At 33.3% G+C, this 26,135-nt stretch overlaps 1 protein-coding gene across 22 annotated transcripts in view; it reads right to left on the minus strand.

The window, feature by feature from the left end:
• Positions 1–26,135, minus strand: part of celf2.L (CUGBP, Elav-like family member 2 L homeolog) — a 271,162-nt gene that overhangs the window by 181,317 nt on the left and 63,710 nt on the right. The window contains exon 1 of one of the 22 annotated variants that reach the window (XM_041584886.1): positions 4,759–4,890. Coding sequence (XP_041440820.1) covers positions 4,759–4,766 — 8 coding nt within the window. The 5' untranslated portion in view covers positions 4,767–4,890. 22 annotated transcript variants of the gene reach the window in all.

A 26,135-nucleotide genomic window follows, 5' to 3' on the forward strand; every position in this document is an offset into this window, starting at 1 on the left:
TAAAAAATAACTAAAATATAACAATGACTATGGCTAGCAATGATTTATGTTATTACTGTATTAGCATAGGGGTTCAGCAGCCTTATAACAGTATTGATTCATGCCATCAAATTTGTCCAAAGGAGTTCACTATCTCACTATCTTGGATCTTATTAAGCCATTTTTTGAATGTCAGTGACACTGCTGATGCTAATTGTGCTTTGGGTAGATGCTGAAAAGCTAAGCTTAGGGGGTGTATAAAATCATCAAGGAGAAAAGGAGGTTTGGATGTCTTAGAAGCTGATGCTATAGGGCTGATTATTTCATTCCTATGCTGAATGCACTGGTTTCAGACCTGCCATAATATACAATATGTATATTGTATATGGCGAAGCATCCCCTAAGTCCAGGGACATGGCAGCAGCTCAAAACATATAGAAATATATAAATATTTAATATAAGAAAAGTTGGGAAGCTAGTGGGGGAGCTATGGATGTCTTAGTAGCAGATGCTACAGTGCTGATTATTGAATTCCTATCCATAATGCACTGATTTCTGAGCTGCCATAATAAACAATATGTACATTGTTTATTGGGAGGTGGCCCCTAAACCCAGGAATGTGAAAGTAGCTCAAAGAATATAGAAAAAAAGATGGGAAGCTACTAGGAGAGGTATAGGTATATTAATAGAAGGGCGGATTATTAAATTCCTATGGAGAATGCACTGGTTTCTGAGCTACCACAATATACAATATTTTATTGTAAGACGGCCCCTAAGTCCAGGGACGTGGCAGCAGCTCAAAGCATATAGGAGAAAAGATGAGAAGCTACTGGGGCATTTTCAGAGGCACAGATCTTTAATGCTAGAGGGCTGTGGCTGCCTTGTAACCTACTTACTTTTTAAGCTTAGTTTTCCTTCAAAATGAGCTCCCTATTTACATAACAATTTTTTTTTCTGCAATGTTTTCCAATGAAATTGAATCATTTTGTGGACCAACCTTTCAGAACATTGTGTGTCTCCCACTCTCATGTAGCCAACACACAGTTAATCTTGGTGACCGGATATTGGTGGATTTAGCAACCTTGTAGTCAGTAACACATGAATTTTAGCCACATATAGCAGATATTTTAAAGTTTCTGGTAACCCACACAGCTGTTACTACAGCTATGTGAATATATAATATATATACCTTCTCAATTATTTTATATGCTTCCTAAGGAGATGGATTTTTTTTTTAGTTTTGAAAATCTTGAACTGGAGTAAAATGATAAGATTGATAGTAACTTTAAATGCTGCATGAGGCCATGCATCCCTCTTTTTTGCAATATGGCATCCAGACTGGAGTTAAATGCTTTGTGTCTTTATTATTCTACATTTTAAATGATCATGACTACAAATTCTATTTAAATAATCAAAGTTGATGCCTCCCAACAAATACTACCACAAATAATAAAAGGCCAACACCTACCAATTTTAAACTCCACTTTAAATACAAACAACATTTAATATTATCCAAAAGACATGAATTGTGTTTATTTGATAAACTGTACTCCAGGGCATTAGATTAACTATAGATGTAGAAATAAATAACCCTTCATATAAGTCAAAAATCCCACCAGAAAATTACAAATCTATCTGTTAAATAAATCATTTTTCCTGACTTAAGCCGGTTATGCTTTTTTCCCAGTGACAGCACCCGTCAAAGTTGTTAGATTGATGTTGACGTGTGGTGGCCTGTAACTTGGCTGTGATAAGCAACAGCTCTAAACCCCTCAGGCTACTGGGAGATAGAGAAACTTCCAAAGTGCTATAGAGGAGGAAGGGAAAGAAGAAGGACTTATGCTTTCCTGCAGGTTCTTCAAGATTAAAAACTTTTCTGTAGCTTTATTCTGTTTCTCTTTTCAGCTTTCTTTATACTTTTTACCTGCAAGCTCAACTTTTGATTATCTGATTTTTATTAGGCAGAAGCAATTAGGTATTGTGTGCCATCAAACTATAACACTTTGCTCAGGACTTTTCTCAAAAGACCACTCCATGCTAGTGCATTACTTTGACATCCCAGACACATACTGTAGCTCCCTGCTACTGGAATAATGCTGATTCGAGTTTTTGCAAGGCAAATTGTTAAATAGCCTAGCCACAAAGATACTGTTAGGTCATTTAATGTCATATGGATTTCAATGCAATACATTCATTCCTTGTGCTAGGTTTGAAAATACTCCTTGGTTCATTTGACCATTTTAATGAGTCTTTCCTGCCACTTTTCATATTGAAGCACTGAGGAGATGCTATCTGACAAGTTTTGCCAATGACATTTTTAATATCTACCCTTTACAGTCATTTCAGGGATTTTGTACTTTAAGTTGCTCTGTTCATTCTGTAAAACAGTGTGGTGAAAGAGAATTAAGTCCGAATAAAATGCACTTATAAAACACATCTATCATTAACGTTTTTAAGACAGTAATTATACATATAAAAGGAAGGAGTGAAAAAGAAACTGAAATTCTGTGTACAGTCCCCTAATCAGTTATATAGCTTTGGTGAATTTAAAATCAACAGTATTAAGAAAGTGTAGGCCTTGTCTTTAGGATGTTGAGATATCTTTATTAACATATAGAAGATTATGTTCCAGCAACACTACATGAGTGTTCCATATTGAACAGCACAAACAACACCACCATTGGTCGAGATTCATTTAACTCAAGTATACACTCTAGCTTTCTATATTGCAAGCCAAACTCATATACTGTAGATACTATATTACAGAACACAGTGAGAAGCTGCCAAAACAGGATACCTATGACTGCACATGCCATGCTTTTAATAACATTAATTTACCGAAAAAAATTGTTGACAAACAGAAAAGTACTCAAAAAGGTGGACAAGTCTTCTCAGAGAGTGAACTGGTTACAATAGTTGCAATGCCACTGCATGCAAAATTTGTTTTGTTTAAGGAGATCTTACTCTCTAAGGGATGAACACATACTATGTGAAGGAGGCAATGATTATGAAGAAAGTGAAACCTTTTTCTGTTGTGTAGATATTCTAAACAAGCTGCTGGCAAAGCATCTCAATCAAGTATGTCCAACCTGTTGCCCTCAAAGAGAATGCATTTTTGGGACACTGGGTACTGCAGTACAGCAAGATCTGCACATTCCTGATATAAATAAACAATATTGAATATCTGTTGCTCAGCACTTAATTTTCTCAATTCTCTAGGCATTTAAATGGCTCTTTTAATTTTTTTTGGAGAACATAGGAAGGCTTTGACATTGAAAGATGCTGCAAAATGTGACTCAGTAGAACATGCAAATTAACTCAATTCTGATACTTAAGCAATATTTATATATATATATATATATATATATATATAAGCAAGATAGCAGGTGTTTTCTTTGAGTGTATTGTATAACAATAAGATTGCAAATACAGTACATAAAAAAAAGTTCTGTTCTGAATATCAATAAGATCTTTATGCTATGTACCATAGTAAAGGGGAAAAGAAGAAGCTGTTTATATTAAAATACATGGGTGTGCAAAAAGTTTCGATTTGGACCCTCAAAATCTTTCAAAACTTTGCTCAAATTTTTGAATAGAAAGTAACTCGATTTCATTCAAACTAATAGACAATTAAGCTCTGCCAAAGAAAGTATGCAGCGTGAAACATGTATTCTACAGGAACACAATTGTATTATCTTGTATATACACTTAGGGGCAAATTTACTTATTGTTGAATATTGAGGGTTAATTAACCCTCGATATTTGACTGCCGAATTGAAATCCTTCGACTTCGAATATCGAAGTCAAAGGATTTACCGCAAATAGTTTGATCGAACGATCGAACGAAAAATCGTTGGGTCCAACATTAAATCCTTCGAATTATTGGATAGAACGATTAAATCGTTCGATTCGAAGGATTTTAATCCATCGAACGATTTTTCTTCGACCTAAAAATTGTTCCAAAGCCTATGGGGACCTTCCCTATAGGCTAACATTGACTTCGGTAGGTTTTAGGTGGCGAACTAGGGGGACAACGTTTTTTTTAAAAGAGACAGTACTTCGACTATCGAATGGTCGAATAGTCGAGCGATTTTTAGTTTGAATCGTTCGATTCAAAGTCGAAAGTCGTAATCAAAGGTCGAAGTAGCCAAAAAAAAACATTCGAAATTTGAAGTTTTTTTATTCATTTCCTTCACTCGAACTAAGTAAATGGGCCCCTTAATGTATGTGTATTTCTTTTTTTATATAGAGCCACACAGCAGTTTACATTTTTACATTAAGGGTAGAGACAAGGGTAAAAATCAACATATATAATTAGATAAAGTGCTACATGTTATGATATACTTTGTGGCATGCATAGGACCAGGGGTTACTGGATAATGAATCAGCATTTCTTAAGTCTATTAAAAATACGGATAAGAAGGTAAAAAACAGCAGAACTGTGATGCCAGCCTGCAGCAACATATATTTATGCTTACCTAGCATTAAGTACAAGGTACTGTTTTATTCCAGAGGGGAAAAAAAGTAAAAAAGTAAGCATTATTTGTTTAAAAAGCAACACCGTGGAATAAAATAGTGTCTTATTTCATAGATTTGTAGATAACAGGCAGTTCCTTTCTTGCAAATAAAACCCCGAAAAACCAAAAACACCCCAATTTTATACATTAGTTTATGTACACACATATGTGTGTTTATACTAGCTATGTGACAATTACAAATTTTAAGCAAAACTCTTCTTTTTATTAGCTAAACATCAGCATTAAATAAAGCATAACATACCTTTCCATGGGTCAGCGATGTTAAAACTAAAAAACTGCTTTTGCCCTGTAACATGCAGCTTCCTTCTCTACAAGTTCCTCTTTTAGAAACCGAAACACTTTCAAACGTTTCTGATACGATTTGTCAGTTTCTGTCCAATTAGTTGGATTTCCAACCACAGCCTCTCTGTCTACTAATAAAATGAATTTGCTCTCTGCAAAGTGCAGGGCTGCAGGAAGACTCTAAATAGCACACCAGTGAGGGATGATGAAACAAGAAGATCCGGTTGAATGAAATGAGATACACTTTTGAAATCGCCTTGCACAACGGATATTGCAGTTTTGTTTTTAATGTTAGAATTATCTAGCAAGGACCTTTTTGTATCTCATACCAATTATACGTATTGATAGCACCAGTATCAGACTAATGTAATGAATAATATTGGGTGAGTTTATATAGTATTATTATTTTTGCTTGGGCACAAGCAATGAATGTATTGCATAAGATCATTTTCAGATGGAGCATGCATTTCTCATAATTATTTTTAAAATGAAAAATCCCGACATTATTAGGCAGCAGCAAGGTGACAGGTATGCTGCTGCAACATAACATTTCATATTCATGTTTTATAAAGCATAAAGCTTTACTGTTGCATAAATTGCTTTCACAAAGGAGATTAGGCTAGGCCCGGGCCACATATGCAATTAAATACACTGACTTGGTTCTAATTGTTAAAGCTAGCTCTAATAAAGTTAGAGTGTGTACAGTATTCACCTGTTGCTGTTAGTTAGAGGGCATATTACAGGAATGCTAAATATTTGAGGTGCACTTCTGTTTATATGCTGACACTTGCCCATCTGGGTGGAGTATTTGTAACGCTTGTTTTTACTAATGCAACTGAATATAAAAAGCAAGCAGATATCAAGTGGATTCACTATTCATAGCCTAAAGTTATGACATGTCTCCTAGCAGAACCTCTGTAACTGTTGTCATGCAACTCCCTTAAAGGTGGCCAAATATGTTAAAATTGGTCTGGACATTGCTAAACCAAAGAAAACAGTTATGTATAAAAACTGTAACTTCTCCCCAAACTGCTACTGCTCATGTTTTTGAGATATATGTATCAATACAATATACTAATTCTTTGTTGTTGGTTTGTCACAATTCTGAGGTAAAAACTTAACCACCACCAAATTAAAGAACACACACATCCCAATATGTAGCTAATGGGTAACTGTGTCTTATTTATTCTCACATATATGTTAGTGTGATGACTAACAAGGCTGCCAACATGCAGACAGGCTCACTCTGATAGGACGCTTAACTAATTCTAGTTAGGAAAATCAGTGGATCATAAGCAATCTATAGCTAAGTGTGTTAATGAAAAAGCAGAAAGGATATTGAGCAGCAATAGAATTATTAATCCTACACAGCAGTTGGTAAGTCTAAATGTGTTAGCCCCCCAAGCTACATTTTCAAGTGGAATCTAAATCTTCTTCAAATAAGTTACCCATATATATTGGTTTTCTGGTGCATTTTCAGTTGTTTAGATAAGCAGAAAAAAGCCAAACAGATAAAGCAGACAGCTGAAGGGGTGAATTTGTGCAGAAGATATGGTGCTGAATTAACTGTCAGACCACAGACCATGAACTTCCTCTGATTCTCAGTAAAATGTAAGGACCAGATACATGTTTGCACAGTGTCATATATTTTAAAGTCCACCACTGAGAACAGAAGAGTTGGAATAAAAAGCACTTTGAATTGTCCCATTTTTAGCCTCTATAAAACAATGTATGCTATTCCTTACTCTTGTAGTAGGGTAAAACCTTAGGCCCCAGCCAGCAGTACAGACTACAGAGTGTCTTCAGCGCCGAGTTACTGCTCCCAAGTCCCTTTAGGCGCGCACATTCTGCAGGTCCTGTCTCTGCCTGATTCCTCTTTGTAATGACTTGTGCCGCAGTCCAATGAGACATCACACCAGCGCGTCACAGAGGAAGTCACGCTCCCAGGGTGGGGGAGCACTGCGGCTGCTCTATAATACTAAGAAGATTAAACAAACCCCAGAGTGGTTTGGGGCCTTTGGGGGCATGCATTTTTTTATAAATATGATTAATACTAAAGGCCAGCCATGTGGGACTAAATTTTAATACTAAAAAAAAAAAAAAAATTTAGTGCCCCCCCCCAGTTATTGCGCCCTAGGCAGTTGCCTACCCCTTGGGCCGGTCCTGCTGGTTACTTTGGGCTACTAGAATTCCTGCAAACTTTGCAACATAATTTTACAATGAATCTGCTCACCACATACTGGATCCTTAATGTTAAAAATGCTTCAAATCATGACTATTAATTCTCCCTGTTACTAATCTAAGTAAAAAAAAAGTAATGTAATTTTTTTCTTTTTCCTCTTTATGATTCATGGTTCCCTTTTCTTTCTTTGTGCTGCCTGCTTAAAATACTCTATTTGAACTTTTTTTTTTCTTGGAGTAGTTTTTAAAATTGCTTTGGGGAAATATGCCCCATAAAGTACATTTTTCTCTTATGTCACGTCGACTCTTGTCTAAGAGGAGGCTGACATAGCACAATTTGCAATTACTCTATACTGTTTATACTTTGTTTTTCCTCATTTAACAGAAGGTCTATAGAGGACATTATTCTAGTGATATGTTATTTTTGATTGCAGCACACATATACAGAATAGGGTCAGCTTTTTGTACAATTAGTTTTATTGTATGGAACACAACTGCCAGGCAAATCACTACAAAGCAAATTACTTTTATATGTAAATATTATTTATACTACTAGAACATAAAACCAAACCCTTTAAATATATTTTCTGTCACATGGTTCATTGAGGTCTAAATTGGCTACTACATATAGTATATATACTTGCATATAAACAGTTCTCTATATTTTAGGACCTTGATGTAATGTTCTTCATACCCAAGCACAAACATGTTTTGCAATTCCCCACAAAAGATCTATATATATATATATATATATATATATATATATATATATATATATATATATATATATATATATATATATATATATATATATATATATAAATCAGTCATACACACACACACACACACAATTATGATGTATGCCCTAAATAATGTTCACACATTTAACATGCACAAATTGTACATGTATGCTTGAATAAATACTGCATAGGAATCACCATATTTGTTCACTGGCTCCCTGCATTTTGAAGAGAACTTTTTTCACATTGTTACTACTTGTGAGTACTTGTGGTTCATTGACTGAGCCCCATCCCCTCTGGAGATTGTTTGTTCATCTGTTTGTCAGAATGTAATTATTGAAGCACATCCACTGAAAGTGGAGCATCCAGACAGCCTAATATTCTCTTCTCCCGCTCCTCCTGCTGTATCCCTCCTCCCCTGAAGAAAATTACTCTTAATCAGCTTGTCATTCTTTACAACAACAGTTTTTATAATCCGAGGATGGCACAGTACAGCTCTTTTATTGCTTCGTGTGATTTTAAAGACAACTGGATTTAATTTACTCAGTGAAAAGATGCAGACAGCTGCTGCCTCAGATTCCTAGTCTGAAATGTAAGTCTTCAATCTGCGTCCTGTTGAGGCTGAGAAATTAGCTTCAGGTAAAGGATGAGTCTACTGGTTTGCAGACAAGATAGCAAGGAGACAAATACTCTCAAAAATCGAATGGGGGATATAATAAAAAAAAATTTAAGAATAAAAATTGCATTTCATAACATTATATTCTTAATTGCCCATACAGGGGATGATTTCTTTGGTTACACCTTTATTATATACATTGCACATTGGTACAAACTTTAAAACATGTACTTTTTCCCCACTAGCAGAAGATATGCTGCAGCTTCATCAAATATATAGTAAAGGAAAAAATGTTTGCATGTATGAAATATTGTTTGTATAACATATTAAAGCTTTTATTCCATTACTTGATAAGGGCATGTTACCCAACCCTATTTACCAATCCAAAATGCAGTTTGTTACTGTGAGGCTCCTTTTCCTCGGACAAAAAGATCTTCTGAAAGAAGAGCTAGTGATGGGCAGAATTTTTTGGCAGGTTTCGGCGCAAAAAAAATCACCAATGTGTATTTATGAAAAAAAAATGCAAATGGCGAATTTTCACCAAAGCGTATTTGTCAGATTTGCATATAACTAATGACAGTTTTTTCCAAAATATATAAATGGTGTTTGGGTAGTTAACATTAATATTAATCAATATATTGCTTATAAAAAAGGCACTCCAAAGCCACAAGTTAACATAGCATAGTTCTTGTCCTTCTTTGCTATTAAAGTGTATCTGTATCTGTCTGTACCTCACTTTACAAACAGAGGCTTTAATAGTGCATTTAGAGCAACACCACAAAATATGTCCATTGTAGCTAATGGAGTTCCTGTGCAATATGCTGCACTGTGTTGAACCTTGATGCACCATTAATGCTTGTCCCTTCTGTATTCAGCAGTCCAATTGTAACTAAAAAAAACATACATTCTGCAAAAGTACATTTCAATATGTTTGTTCTAATTTGGCATCTGCACATTACTTTGCTATGTTCTGGATTATGTGGGTCATAAATCACATGTTAATAACAATGTATTATGAGAAATTGCTTACTTGACATTTTCAGAGGCAAAAAAAGACCATAAGCAACATTTGACTCAATGTTTTGAATCCATGCCAGGATATGTTAAAAAAAAACTTTGGCTGGAAATGTTCTAAAGGGGATTTACACTCCGTTATAATGGCTGTTTCTCAGGATAAACAAAGCAATTGTCTGTTTTACATAATATGGATTTTGTGTGGCAAGAAAAACATACACTGCATTACATGATAACAGCACAAAGTGCTTCCAGTACTTCAGAATAAATAACAAAAAAAAACATGTACTTCTCTGAAATAGTGTAGGAGAAGCAGAGATGTGTTTATATGAATGCATTTGAAGCAGACCAGCCAGACCTTAAACTATGATCTCACTGTACAGGGAATAGTAGTGTATTTACACACAAATAACAAAATAATGACCTGAAATCCTGTTTTGTTCTTATAAATAATGCTGATGTATCTTTGTTTTAAGATTATGCTCATGTTAATGCACCTAGAACAGATTTTTGACCATGATCGCAGAATATTATAATTTAAGTCCATATTCTCAGGGTAAAGTAGATTTTATATATCTAGCATTTGTTGGCCCTTTATAAGGCTTCCATGCCCTCTCTCTTGTAGAGAGCACTGACTTAACTTACAAGCATTACCTGTTTTGTAAAACATTTCCTGTCTGCAAATGTCTGAAATGTCAACAGACTGTACTTGTGTGATTAATAGGGGTAAGAGGGCTGTCAGAATAGCCAAAAGATCAGGTGGGTGATGGGAGAGGGAGGAGGTAAAACATTTTCTGCATCGGGATGCTAAATATGAGAAACTGCACACATTCAAAAAAAAAAACAAAAACAACCTTGGCTTTAGTTGATGAAATTTAGTTGATAAAATTGTATGTCACAACAAGTGCTTTAATAAATGTTACAAGTTGACATTGGCCACTACAAATATATTAAGACTATAATATAAAGTTTTAAAAATTATCTTCAAGATTAAATAAAAAAAAGAATACAGTATGCTTTCTAAAATAAACTCTCAGCTCTAACTATGTTTGGCTAGCAGCTGCTAAACTGTCACCATACCATGTAGATAACTATATATAATGTCAGTCATGGCATCTGCTAGAACACAGAGGTTATAATTGTGATTGTTGGGTTGTAGTTGCACAGTTCATGCTCCCTGATTCAGGCATGCCAGAATCACAAGCCCAAATGTAGCTGCAATGCATTAAGTAGTGTGATCCTAACCAGTGTTAATGAGATATGGTTAACTTTTGAGCACCAAGCTGGATTTTCAGTTGCAGTTCAGCTACATATAAGCTACAGCAAATGAATGCTCTTAATATTTCAAAATACTACCATAGCAGCCCTTTTAATTCCTGTTACCTTGAAATAAGGCATATCAATAAATAAGTAAACTCTCATACTATATTGACCAAAGCGGATTACTGTTCTATTAGCAACAGCTAAATTGATGCTATCACTTTGATTACTATTATTATCTGCTAAAACTGTACTGACAATGGAATTTATTTTATGTATCTCCAAATTCCTTTATGATTGTTTATTTTATTTTATATTGTTATGGAAAACTAAATAAAAACATACAGTATGTTAAAAAATTGTATCCATATGTAGCAGTGGATCTTAAGGTCAAGAAGGAAATAAATCAGAAAGTTGAAGGGAAATGTATAAAGATTATTGATTTTTATATTAATGGCTGGCAGTTTGCTAGTCTTCTAATTATACTCTCTGAAACCAATTCAAAAATACCTTGCATTGTTAAAATGCATGTTTAAACAATGCAAAATATAATTCCACTCTGCATGAACATCAAATATTGCTTTTAATAAGCTTTTAAAAATGAGTTTTATTTGTCAATTTCAATCTTTATAACCTATTGTACATATCTATAAAATCTATAAAACAAAATAGAAAGGTTCTTCTTGGTTGAGAGATCCATAATGTTCAATAATCAAAAAAACATGTTTTCTAAACTTCAGGAATCGTTTATATGATTTTGAATTATGGTGTTCTTAGAGGGCTGTGTGCCTCTTATCTGAAGCTGATACAAGAATGAAGGAGGTGTTGACAGGCAAGAAGCATTTTCTTGTATAGGTAAATTGATGTTTGAATCAGCCTCTACAGCTGCCACATTGTATATAAATAAAATAAGATATTTGCTCTGGAATGACTGCAATATCATTTTGAATACTGTCAGTTTCTTAAAGAGTCACTACACTAAAAATATGTTTTCACAAACATATGTAAATGTGACCAAGACATTGGTAGAACTGTCTTACATGGTAGATAACCTTGACATCTACTCTACTACAAGCTATTGTTAACAGTCATTTTAAGTTTACTGTAGTGCCTTTATAATGCTCACGCGCACACATTGACCTCTTTGTTATCAGACTTATCAGCCCAAGGGGAGGATAGGCAGTCATTATAAAAACTGACCATCCACACAAATAGCCAATTACCTTTGATCTAGTTGTTAGGGTGAATGGCCTGAATGCGCATTTTAGAGGAGAAGTGAGTGGGATCTTTAGCTGTAAAATGTAAATTTCACAGAATTATTTGTTCTTATCCAACTTAATTCTAAGGGATCAATTTACTAATGTACATATTTTCTTCATTTTTCACAAATTCTATTTTATAGTGCTAAAAATTGTGGATTTTACTCTGAAACATGAAAAAGGCATATTTGAAGTGCTAAAACCACAAAAAACACTAGCACTAGAACTTCGCCATCTAAAAGTGGTCAATCTCATGTAAAAGTCAATGGGAGTTGTCTATTTCAAATTGTAAAATTGTTCTTTAACTAAAGCTTTTAAAGGTTTTCAGGTTTTAGTCTATAAGGATTAAAATACCATTTTGTGTGAAAAAAAGGTTGGAGAACTTTTCCTGCTATTTTAGATAATGGGTCTTTATCATGAAGTTATTCAAATTCAAATATTGTTTGCTTTGCATTTAGCACAAATCAGAGATACTATTTTGATACCGAATTCGGAGAAATTGATAAGTTTGTCTTCTAGCATGGTGCCAAACTAAGTGCAATCAGCTCTAAATTAAACATCCATAAAGACTTGGCTGTTTTTTAATGGTATCAACTAAAATAACTGCAGAAAATATATGGTTAAAAAAGTGATGAGGAACAATACTTTCCCTTGAAATATAATACAAATATGAATTTGTCTGGATCAATAAAAATCTAATATGTGAAAGCACTTGTGAATGTTTGCACATTCCTTATATGTGAATTATATTACAAGAAGCTGTGCATTAAGTTAAACTGAACTACTGGCCACCACAGTGCCCAAAACATAGCTTTGTCCATGGTAACATGGTGGAGACAGACCACATAGAACAAGACCATAAAGTTTGGGAGCAGAGATTTGGAAAGGCCAGAGCTTCTACTACACATGCATCCTGTTAGCTGGTGAATTGTAAATCAGCCCTAGGCAGTGCTACAAGTATCCTGAATGAAGCATTCTTTGGCCTTACATTCTGTGTTACATATACATTTTTAGAGCTAAATTCATAAAACTGCACAATCAAGTTTTATCAAGTTATTGTGACAAACTAGTGGAGAAGTGACTTTCTTAGAAACCATTTGAAGCTGTAAAATACAATACACTCTCCCAGGTGTACACTGGAATTTGCAATTCTGCATTAATTATTGGCAAATACAGTACTTCATGAGAAGCACACACTTCATGTTTTCATCTGAAACTGCAGAGAATAATCTGTGTCAACCACAGCTTTCAAGGACAGCTGGGCACCACTGCTAAGAGTATAGAAGGATCTGGAGATCAACAATGTGATTAAAACTCTAGTCTTTGTATTCACACAGTTACACTAACAATACAAAAATCAATTAAGAACCTGTATTACAGTGTTAAAGTAAATCTTAAATACTAAGGGTAAAGTGAAAAACATAAAACGTATGATTTGGGACTGAACTATAATTATTGTTAACTTTTATTTATAAATGAAAGATTTGCTTAGGGCATAAATTGGTAACTTTGAACAAACCATTATTTATGAAGATTCTGTATTTTTTGTCAAGTGATAAAAATAAATATTGAATGTTTCTAATTTAATAGTCTCTTTTCTGCATTGGAACCATTATCTCCAAGGTGGAAATTACTTGTTTGAATCTTAAATCCTTGCTTGAAATTTTGTTTTAGGGGTTAAAGATTTGGACAGGTATTAGAGGTTAGTGCTGTATCTGTGCTCTAACACCACACAAAACAAATTATACTCGACTGGTCAAAGCAGGCAAACACATAGACACATGATAGACTTCAATAAATATTGCATATATATATATATATATATATATATATATATATATATATATATATATATATATATATATATAATTCACAAGAGGAGAAAATTTTGACTCCAAGATGGCAACTTGACCATTCCCTGCATTAAGGATATGTTTTAATAAATCTAAATTCCAGAAATATATCTATTTTTTAGCTAAAATTATATTTGTAAGTAAATCTACACACTATATTATGTACATAGAATAATCTCAAAATGTAAATGCTCCCAGAAGTATGTAAATAGGAAAAGGTTCTCATAAACTGGGATTCATTATGCACTGCTGTGATTCACATGCCACAAATTGGCATGCAATGTTTGGTGCCTTAATCCACATAAAGGATTTATGAAATGTGAAGTTCAAATTGGTGAGAATAATATTGCAGTGGATTTGTGCATCTCTAAATGCTGTATAACTTACAGCTTGTCCTGTTAAGACTTGCATGCTGAATTGCGTATGGTATACTTTAGGCAATGCATGAAAATTAAGTAGACATATCAGAAACAAGGAGAGAAGTAGGACATTAAGCTAAAAGTCTGGATATTTTTAGTAAAACCAAGCTACTGTATATACATTAAGCACGAAACTGCAATGGTTTTATCAAATACAGCTTTTTTATTTAAAGACTGTGTTTCTATAAAAGGGTACATTACCATCTGGCAGGTCAGCTAGTGAGAGAAATTACTAACAAGAATATTCTTAAAGCATGACTATAGAACACAGGACCTCTGTGAAAACAGATATATAAAAGTCTCAGTTTCAGAGGTGATTAATACTTAATTATGATTGCCACGAGAAAACAATTTCTCTTCTCATGCAAGTGAAAGCTACAATATGTTTGATGAGCCAATACATAAAAGTGTTAGGAGCCCGAGCCAGGTATGAAACGAATTGAAGCCTTCAGGGCACCAGGTTAAAAAAATCAAATTTGTACATGAAAAAACACCTGTTTTTCTTTTTCAACCACATAGAGGTGTGAATTTTCCTCCGGGATTTGCACATTATCTCAGTCTGAAAGAGCAAAATAGCTGTGATATATTTTAATCAACACTTTGTGGAAGAATAAAATGGCAACAGGGAGGCAGATTTCATCTGAATGATTGACAGTGACCATAACTTCTTTGGCTTTCAAAGTCAGTTTTCCTTTCCCAATGCTGCATTTTCCTCACACAATTGATGCATAGCAACTGAAAGACAATTACAAGTGACTGCATATCACTTTGCAACTATTGGCACTGGCATGTTAATTCCCAGACAGATTAAGAAATTACTGCTAATGCCACTCACTGCCTATGGGTTCAACAGCACAGTCTGCCACCAGAAAGAATGAAACTGCTCAGTACTTCAAGTGAACAGCTTTTTCACAGCAGTCATACAATCTCAGCATCCAGACAGATTGTAGGCAAAATTACATTTTCTATGGTTTATTTCTTTGTAATGAAAGCAATAGTGATATAATACCTTTTCATGTTCATATTTTAGTCAAATAATTCTGCTCTTGCTATGAAACATCATAATACTCAGAAGTATGAAGTTTAATCTTGCATGGATGTATAACAGCTTTGCCCAGTTGAACAGAATGTACAGTGCAGCTATGAATGGATTCTGTGTTTTCCTACTGCAGGAAAATTTCCTCCATTTGTTAAATGATGGAAGAGCTCCATGTATATCCTTTTCCATTCCCAGCCCTGTATTTGTACAGCATCCGTTTGAACAGTTTAACAGAAAATGACAACTACTGTTTTTTTTTATTCTGTGTGCATCCAAAATAACTTTATATTTCTAAAGCAGATATATAGAATTCATATTTCTTCCTATTAATTACTGTATTTAATAGATAAAACTAGAGCATGTGAGAAAATATTTTGACTGTGCCAAGAAACCTGGTATGGATAAGAATCACTTATTTATCACATTTTTGAGAAAACACAAGTAAAAGCTTGAAGAAACAATTATTTAAATAAAAAATGTAAATGGGTGTTGGTCATAGACTGAGGAATACTTAAATAATATAAAATTCCCCACAGAGTACCAATATATCTTTTTCTTGAATACTTCTTCTATCTTAGCATATTTTTTTGCATACAGCCAGGTTCCAGAATAAATGCCAAAGGATGCAAAGGCTGTTGCATAAAGGTGACTAAACAAATTAGATAAATTATGTTAAACCCTCAGGTCACTGCACTAATTGCAAAAAAATCAATATGGTGGCCATCACTGCCTTATCCTAACACATCAGGACAAGAATATACCTTAAATGACTGCTGCTGCAATCTGGCCAGTTTTGCATGCATTCACACAGCTTTTTCCAAACATGAATCCCGTTGCTAAACATAATACATCATTTTCTCAAAATATTTGTCTTGTGCTGTGTCAGATTTATATTTATGAAATGCCTGTCTCATAGTCTCCCACGACAGGCTATTAGATGTCTGTTATCTTTATGCACATGGATTGGAATAAAAGATGATTTGTGAAGTTATCTATTATGTGAAATAATCAAGATTAATGAGTCCTTTGGCACTTACTGAACACCCTGAAAATTGTATTGTTCAACTTTATCTTATTGCTTCTGTCAAGAGGCTTGTTAGCAGCACAACATCTTGTATAAGAAAAAGATATCGAAATATGCAGGATTGTTCAGATTAAGTACTTTCATCAACCTAGTGTTCAGAAAGCCCGTAAGCAATTTTTTTGCATAGTGCTACTTTCTATTTTAAAATATTGTCTGTGATTCATATGTTAAGCTTAATCACAACCAATACAATCCGAACTTTCAATAAATAAAGTAGTGGAAATGTACTGACAATTGTGTACAAACTCCCTAGAATATACATTTATAGGTAGGTTTTTGAAAATTAGATGTAATCAATTTATTCACAGCAAAAGTCCACTGAGAAAAGCACATATGTCAAGAAATGAGGGAATAACCTATTTTACAGGACATTTAAGGTGTTCCACATGCACCTACCGATAAACTATTCCTTGAAAAGAAATATTCAATTTTATATGAGAAATCAATTCTTAATATAGTTTTGTACAAATAAAGCAATGATACTTGACCCATTTTAATCTCCTTGGTTTGTTACTAACATACTTACTTTACATTTGTAAATGTGTGACCTATTGCCCTCTTTCAACTTCAATGGTTGCTCCCATGGCTACATAAAATCTTATTTATATTACTAGTGAAAGGTAATAGTACATTATATTTAAATGCATAGAAAACCCATCAGTTATTGTGTGTTAGTGGTCCTTTAAGAAACATAAGGCAACTACATTCAAATTACTATGCATTGGATAACTATGGACCCATAACCAGTGGTTACCAGAGTAACTAAACACAGCAAGCGAGTTTAGGGTGACTTTGTTAAATTTACTCCAGCATTTTTCATGGTAAAGAAATACAGAAATATCTACCTTAAAACAGACAGGTTTCCCATCCACTCATGAAATCTGTTAATACTGAAAAAGCAGTCTGTAGACTGAATGTATGGCAGTGTAAATTTATGGCTGAACATTAAACCAGCAATTCATGAACAGTTAGCCCAAGGGACATTGAAGGAACGCATTGCATCTTTGTGCTGACAAATCCAGTGAGGATTATCCTCATGATAATTGCACTTTGCCCTTCCAATATTGTTTGAACCATTTGCATTTGCCAAGTGGGCACAATGTTTGAAAAAAATGTATGGTAATGAAAAGCTAAATATAGTCATGTATAAATACATTATAAATTGGGAAATAATAGGCCTAGACTGCAGTAATATTGATGGCAGAAGAGCATGTCTTAAATTGTGTAAATTGCTACTGATAAATAATGTCTAAGGTTATATTTATTAGAGGGTGAATTGTACATTCTCCAAAAGAATGCTCCACATTGTCCTATTTACTTGTACAGATATAGACATTATGGAGTAGGTCTTGGAGAACTGACTGAATGAATGAATGAATATGCCCCTAACTAATCCATTGTTATTTTAATGTTAACATTAAAACAGTAGTTTGTTAAAGACAGTGGGGAAAGGAATGTAGGCCAAGAATACATACATTAGTAATTCTTCATGAGGTTTAAGGATGAAAATATAAAAATGTAAAGGAAAAGGTAAATACTGTACTGTAGAATGCTATAATTGAGGACTTTATATATTTTTATATATATATTATTGTCAAAGAGTTGTTAAAGACAGCAAAGGGATGGTGTTAAGGAGTTTATATAAATAAAATTCAAAGTGTTGATATATACTTTGATGTTGCTATATCTACATTGTGGTATTTTCTGGATTAGTAACAGGTGCAGAGGAGGCCTGGTTCTTAAGGTCTGTGGTGCAGTAAGTCCTTTCTTATTCTGCTGTGCTCTGCCTCCTAGTACCAGTTTTCAGAGTGATGCTAAATATCTTGGGGGTGAATATAATTTGAAGACTGATCTTTTTAAGATTAATACATCATGATGCAGAAATACTTAAAGAAGTCACATCAAACATGTGCCCTTCCAGATGTTGTGAACTACATCTCCCAGCTGGAGGTCTTTGCGTTTGACATTTATGCCATAAAGTGTTGATATCTACAGGGTCTTAATAAAGAAATATATAGGTCACAAGTACTGGCATTTTTTTCTTTAGAATTATTACAAGTTCAGCTGAAGCTGACTTACTTTCTCATATAGTCAAACACAAAACAACAAGAAAAAGCAAAAAAATCAAAGTGACTGGACAGTGAAATACAACTGCAAGGGAGCCATTGTGTTGAATTTAAAACAAAAACTGGAAATGGGAAAAATGGTACTATGAGTCCATATATATATATATATATATATATATATATATATATATATATAGTAGTGATGAGTCAAGTTTTTGGCAAGTTTCATTTAGAAAAAAACGACGCGCAACAGTTGAGGGAAAACTCATTTTGAAATTTGTTTTTTTTTTTGCGTTGCAACTATTCAATTGAATTTTAGACAGAATTTTTTCATAAATAACATACCATTTGAATTGTGAATAAAATCAAATTTATCAGTTTAAAAACATTCACATTACTATAAAATTCAACCTTTGATAAATAAACCCCACAAAGTATATATATATATATATATATAGTAAACAATATTTATTGCTCCTTTTTAATGAATCATCCAGATGCTTCACAAATATCTTTTAAACTGATACCAATGAACTAACTACTCATTCTTTTAACCTTCTCAATGGGTCAATGACAAACTCAGTCATTTGTGCATCCAGCATTTGACGTTCCAGACCTGTTATTACTTGACTTTTTTGTCTTACTTGTAACCTATAATTTAAATTTCACTTTGCAGTGTAGCCTAAAGATGTAAACACATTTTTTTTGTTCATCTCCGAAATATGTCATGTCCTTTACTGCAGATAGCAAAACATTAATCTATCTGTTTGTTTTAACTATAAGCCTTGAAGGAGTCTTGCCATTAAATTTGAACACATAGGCGTCTATATTGTAAATACACTACAGTTTATTATATAAGCACTTTGGAAAAACAGTCCATTGTGAATTCTGTAAAATTATTTCAAATTTGTCTTCACTAGAAGAGTTATAATTTATTTATAAAGGCTCAAAACAAAGATGGATATTCATGGCCTATAGTCTCATTATCTACTATGTAATTATTATTTACTACAGTCTAAGAATAATGAATCAAAGTCATATTTTTTTAGAGATGTGTTACACTACATTTGTTAGATATATATATCCTTCCTCAGGATTTGAAACATATAGTGCATCACATATCTCATAACATTTTGTCTTGACTCATTGCACATAAACGGTTCTCCAGAGAAATTTTCTGTTTTACACGGACTATTGAAAGTTCCTACTCACTGTTAAGCCTTTGCTGACTGAAGATTACACTAAAAAATAAAAGCCTCATGAATTTGTTACATGATAGTTTTGATTTTACCAAAAGCATGAATTATCATGCAGTTAATTGCAATTTGGCAAAGAGAGTAGGATTACTTGGTAATAAATAATCACTAAGGGGGTTATTTTTTCAAAGGTCATATTTTAGAGTTTTTTAGACTTCGAATGAACTCAAATGAATCATAAGTCTAACTGTCTATAATTTAATAAAAAAATTGAATGGGGAAAACTCGAATGAACGAGTTCAGGGTTAATTGAGTTTTCCATGGGAAAAAACTCATTCAATCAAATTGCTCGAGTTTTCGAGTGAAATTCTCAGACATCATAAAGGCTATTCACATCTTCAAATGGTTCAAGGGACCTCTTGAACTTCTACATGACCTTGACAGGTTTTAGACAGTGTATTTTCGGATTTCAAGGGTTTTGTATAATAAATATAAAAAAATTATGTTTTTTTAAACCCAAAAAAACTATTTTGACCTTGAAAACTCTATTTTTTTTTGTGGAAAACACAATTCGAACCTTAATAAATTTGCCCCTTAATGTGAAACACAACAGTGTTATAAGATTACCAAACATATCAGGTAGTTCAGACCTATCTGAGACATTAATTTTGGGTATTATTAAATGACATGGACAACATTTGCTACAATCCAGTAATCCATAGCAATCAATAAGCACATGGACAAAAGAGTACTGGCTGTGGGCAAATTTTCTTCATGTACTGCATTTACTGTATTACATCATGTATATGACTAATTACTGCATTCTTCATTCATATAGTATCAACACTTTGTATATATTGTTCATCATTCACATCAGTTTAATTTGCCCTAGTGGAACTTAAACCACTTTCAAACAATACAGAAGCAGACGAGAGTCCGTTTCATCGGAAGTTGCTTAACCTGCCTGTATGCTATATGGGCTTTTTTACAAATGAGAAACTTCCTGTTATAAATTTTGTACCCTTGCTTTTAAAATTACATTCAGGCTGTCAATGAAGTGTGGTCAGGGTAAGTACTAGTCTTGGTCAAGTATAAGAGAAGTCTTTCTATGTCCAAGTGCAGTAAAATATTCTTACTCTTTTCCTGTTTATTTGAGACAAGAAAGCACAATTTCTCTGGAGTTTAATATTAATTAGATTTCAAAGATTTCAAAAAAAGAATTTATTGACACCAGTATTGAAGTACCAAGTCATTTATATCAATACAAATAATTAGACTATAATTAGACTATACCGATATGACAGTCAGCCCTTTTATTTGGTGTTTAGCTAATTTATAGAATGAGAATAAAACTAACCACGTTAAAAATATGTGTCCAGCCTTAAACTATGGTGCATAAATGTGCTTGTTAAACTGCAAATACAGTTATAGTAAAGTCTAATAAATCTGTCTCCTTTAATACATAAAACATATCATAACTATAAAAAGGATGCAGTTTCCTGTATACTCAATGGTTTTCCATAAATCATTTATTGAGAAAATGCTTTGAAGTAATGCACGACACATACTGTGTTTAATAAAAATCCTAGCTTTGGATTCCAGCAGTGTTAGATCATTATTGCCTTGGGCATTTATGACACCACATGTATGTTACTCAAATCTACATTATTTTTTTCTTTCTTTTAAACTGTAACATAATAATTATCTGATTTATCTGAAATGGATAGGGTCCAATAAAGGGAAGTTAATTTATATAATATCAGAGTAGAAACATATTTTTTTCTCCATGACATACTAGGACCACCTTGGGCATCTTAACCAAATAAATTAATTACAACAACTAATTCAACTTTTCCTTGAAGGTGGTAAATTATAGACATATATTTAAATTTGCTAATGATATTAATGTTCTTCTAAAGAACAGTTTAATGCATCAAATTATGACACTGGGAATAGGGGAAAGGTTAAAACAGGGCAAAAAAAATGTCTAAGTGATTGAGAGGAAAGAGTTATTATAAATGATTGGGATGGAGTACCACAGGGATCCAAAACTGGCCCAGACCTTTTTAATCTTTCTATCTCTTAGCATAGCATTGTGAAAGGTTTATATATTGCAGAAGGAACTAAATTATGTAAAACTAAGTCAGCAAAACCTTGAAATATTTGGCACTGTAGCAAATTTTGTAAACGGTGACTTAAGTAAAATGTATTTGCAAATGTGTGTTTTACTTCTTGTCTGTCAATGTATCTACATCTACATCAAAATGACACACAAAATGAAAAGATAACATATACAGTACCAAGGAGATTTTCTAATCTAACAATCTCAATTATAACATCCAATACCTTTGGGAAGTACTGGGGATCACATCTAAATAAACTTTTCTACCCACTGCATGTCCCTTAAACTTTTGTGCCTATACAGGGAGTGCCATCAGGATTAGCAGCTCCATACTACAACAGGCTAAGCAAATGTGAGTATGAAATGTATACCTTTGGTGAATAAGACTTGATACTTAAAATAACATGACTGTAGCTGTGTAACCTGCATGAAAGGTAAGACTACCTGTCCAAGTGTGATGGAATTCTACAATATGCCTTTACATATTACCATCATCCACCAACTCTAGAGCCTGTAGGATGCGGGACCTTGGTTAAGATACCTTTACCTATGTTCTTTTTGTTTAAGTTATATTGCCTATGGCCAATAACATCAGTATAAAAATGGAGATATGAAAATTTAACATTTTCCTTAATGAAACATTAGAACAATTGATAGACTGAAACACTATAGTGTGCAAGAGGGATAATGGCCTTTTCATCAGCTCACATTCTTCACGACTGAGGTATCAGTTGTCCTGAGTCTGGAGGCAAAGAACAGAAGGGCTGTTGACGCATGTGACCCCTCAGGTGTAAAAAACTAACATTTAAGTAGAGACAGAATGTATTTCATGTAATATTTAAACTCAATTTAAAATTAAACAAACTGAGTGGAATGTAAAGAATTCTAAAATGCAGTCTTCTGTTGTAAGAAAGCATATCATTTTAAATGTTTCTGCTTGTAAAAACTTTATGTCAAATATTTTGGAAAAACAAATAAAAAAAATGTATCATGTTATGTCCATGGACATCTAAGGGAAGAAGAACTCGAGTATTCTAAAGAATTTGTCAGTAAAACTACCATAAAACGTTGTGTGAAATATGAATTTAGAGAAAAACAAGTGAGCCAGGCACTGATAATTGCAAAATGGCTGTATTACACAAATGTTCTATTGCATCTGAGATGTTATATTGTTATGTTTTTTTAAGATAACAATAATTACACAATAACAGTCAGATTACTAGTACTGACTGTGTGTGTTCTGTCTCTATTCAGGTTCAAATATCCCTTCAATTTATAATACTAACTTAATTTATAGTGAGTGATGAGGTGGGCCAATCCTATTTTGAATGCACACCAATTCCCATTTAAAATGTTACATTAATCAGTAACTTCAAAAATTCAGTAAGTTCTGCAGCTAAATACTGAACAACCCCCTATTTTAAAGGTCTTTTGAAGAGCACTGCAACAAAGTATTTTGCTAAACTGCACTGTGGTTTCAAATATCTCTCAATACACAAATAATTTTATATTAATTATTTTAAAAGTAAGCTACTTCTTCTCTATCAAGGTCCAATCCCAGTCACGTTCAAAATAGGTTCTCTTGAGACTCATAATTCCACATTTCATTTTATGCATAAAATGAGTTATTCACTCATTTTAGCCTGCAAAAGAACTGTGACAGAAAAGTGTACCATGGATTGAAAGCAAAACTTCCATGTAATTTCATTTTACTTCAAGGAGGAAGTAAGGGCATACTGAATTTTTATTCATCTGTTTGTAAGGAGTTCAAATTAATTAAAGGGCTATTAAATGTCTTTCCACATAATTAAGGCTAAATGCTTTTTCTATTAAACCCCTTTAGTTGAATTCCAAGTTAAGGGCATGAATGTACATTGTACCTATATGAAACATAAGAAACAAATTGTAAAGTAATAATGTGGTAGCAAGGCATTATAGCAATCTTAAACTTTACAGAATTAAAACTATTACAGCAACAGGCATGAGAAGAGTTGAACTGGAAGGTTTTGTAATATAGTAACTTGATAGTTCAAAAAGTCATATTTTTTTTAAATAACTTATTGCGACATAACTTACATACTGTATATGCATGCACAGATCTCTAGCATTGACAAGGATGACGAAACATGTTAAATAATTGCATGTATCTATATAGTAATGCTTTTAGTAAGATCTATCAAGAGATTTTGCCATCAAATAGTCAAGCCTCTAATGAGTTTCTCTGAATATGTATGAGACCATTATCACAGCTATGGCAGATTGGTTACTTCATCATTTCTTGCTCTTTATCATGTTAAATAGTTTTAATGCCAAATGTAAATTACCAGTATAATCCAGAACTGACCATCATTTTACACCCATACACACCTACAGTATAGGAATGAGAAATTAAGATAAACTGTAATTTCACTGTATATTGCTTACTAACATTTATTAGTTTTAATTGTGTGTATATTTTTGTGGATTCCTTCGAGTTCTGGTTGGAAGAGGTGAAGCCTCATGAGACCTATCCAGTATTTACATGATCAGTGGGTAGTTTCCAGTTGGTACAGAGGTGTAATCTAACACCCCACAGACAGGTACAAGGTATACTTTTAAGAAGAGTATAAGGAGGGTATCCGTGATTGTTTGAACTCCGATTATGGAAGTAGGTGGATCATGCTTGGCACCAGTGAAAAAGAAGGTACCAGTGATGAAAGTCCTTATTAAGATCTGACATTTTAGTTGCTCTGTCAGTGAATGATAGCTAGAAATAGTTAACAGAGAAACTTCCAAAGGAGAGTAGAATGTTTGTATTATTGTGTTCCATCATTATAGGGACTCAAATGTGTAAACTTAAGATAGTGGAGATTTATGGGAAGTTTGCCTTAATGACCCTTGCACTACTTCTTTCTATACCTAATTGTCCTGTTTGGCAATAAACACCTTGTAGAAACTGAATTTGGGGCATCTGCAAGACCATCAAAGTATTTAACTTCCTCAAAAGTTGCAGCTAGAGCCATTGGAGAGAGGGTCATGTAACCCATTCTTGTGTACATGACTTGTATAACCTATTTTATCATGCTCTACTGAAGCTGACTTGGCATGACCAACATAAGATTACATATTTTTATATATTTGTGTCAAAAGAGATATTGTGCATAAAACACACCACCCACAAATAGTTTGGGAATGTAAATAATATTAATAATAATTTCTAATTATCACTGAAAGTAATTTATTAATACAGATAATATGCATTTAGAATGCGATTGATTATAAATATATATGAAACATATCTATAAACAATAGAGGTTCAGAAATTGTAAGCTTTAACATATATACAGACAAATATACACTGGTCAACAACATAAGTATTTATATGAACCAGAGCTTTTCCACATTCTGCTACACACCAAAGGCTATGCCAAGACAATGGCGATAATTACATTGCCTCCATTTGTTAGTATTGGGTCTTTTAAATTATCCCACTGTCTGCTACCAAAGCTGAAGTTTTTTTTAATATATTTGAATACAGTAGCTATGTGAGACACCGTTTTAATACCAACTCTTTAATCAATAGCCTAGGAGGTAATTTTGAAGCAAGCTTGCTTCCTTTTTATGAGCACCAGATCAAAATGAAGTGTAGGTACTTATTTCTGAATGCTATTTTTGCCTCATTACATAAATGCTTCTAAAACTGAATTGAAGTTACTGTAACTATTCTGCAATTTATCCCTACGCAATGATTTTTTTAGCTTTAGCTCTGCAGGAATCATTTACTAAAATTAGCTTTTCGGGGAAATTAATATGTACCTTTGCATCCACAAAAATAGAGAAAAGGTATTTGTTAAGAAATCAGCAAATGACAGTGAAGATGTGAGAGAAAGAAAAAAGTATATTTTTTAAGGCTGTAACTCTTTAAGCACTGAAACAAGGATACATGACCTGGTTATTTATTGAGGTTTCTGCAATACTACTACTTGGCTACTATTCATTGTTAATATAAAATCAGCTACTGTAAGTAAATTATTGTAAAGTATACCGGTAATAAATTCCAGGGCCTACCCCTGGTTATGGCTAAACTCGTATCCTGCTATTCTGTCACTTCTTTGTCTAGAGTTTTTTACTACTATGACATTCATACCAAATGAACTTTACAATAATGTAAAAGCTGAATCATGCAAACAGCCTGTGCTTTGATTAAAACCATGTTCAAAATAGCCCTCAATAGACCAATCATTACAAATGTCCTAGATGTTATCATGCATATGCATGGCACTGTGTTTATAGGAGAGGCCAATAGTTATACTATTTCTAAAAGAAAATAGCCACACATTCTATGAATATTCTATATCTAATACCATGATACACATTTTCCTCTGTAAAACTAAACCAGTTAAAAAAATATAGTGTCAGTGGCAATCTGCTCCAAATACTATGTCCCCCTAAATAGCACATTTTGAAAAGAAATACGATTTCTTACCAGTATTTCTTTAAAGCAAATT

The sequence above is a fragment of the Xenopus laevis genome, chromosome 3L, assembly GCF_017654675.1.
Source record: "Xenopus laevis strain J_2021 chromosome 3L, Xenopus_laevis_v10.1, whole genome shotgun sequence".
Taxonomy (NCBI): domain Eukaryota; kingdom Metazoa; phylum Chordata; class Amphibia; order Anura; family Pipidae; genus Xenopus; species Xenopus laevis.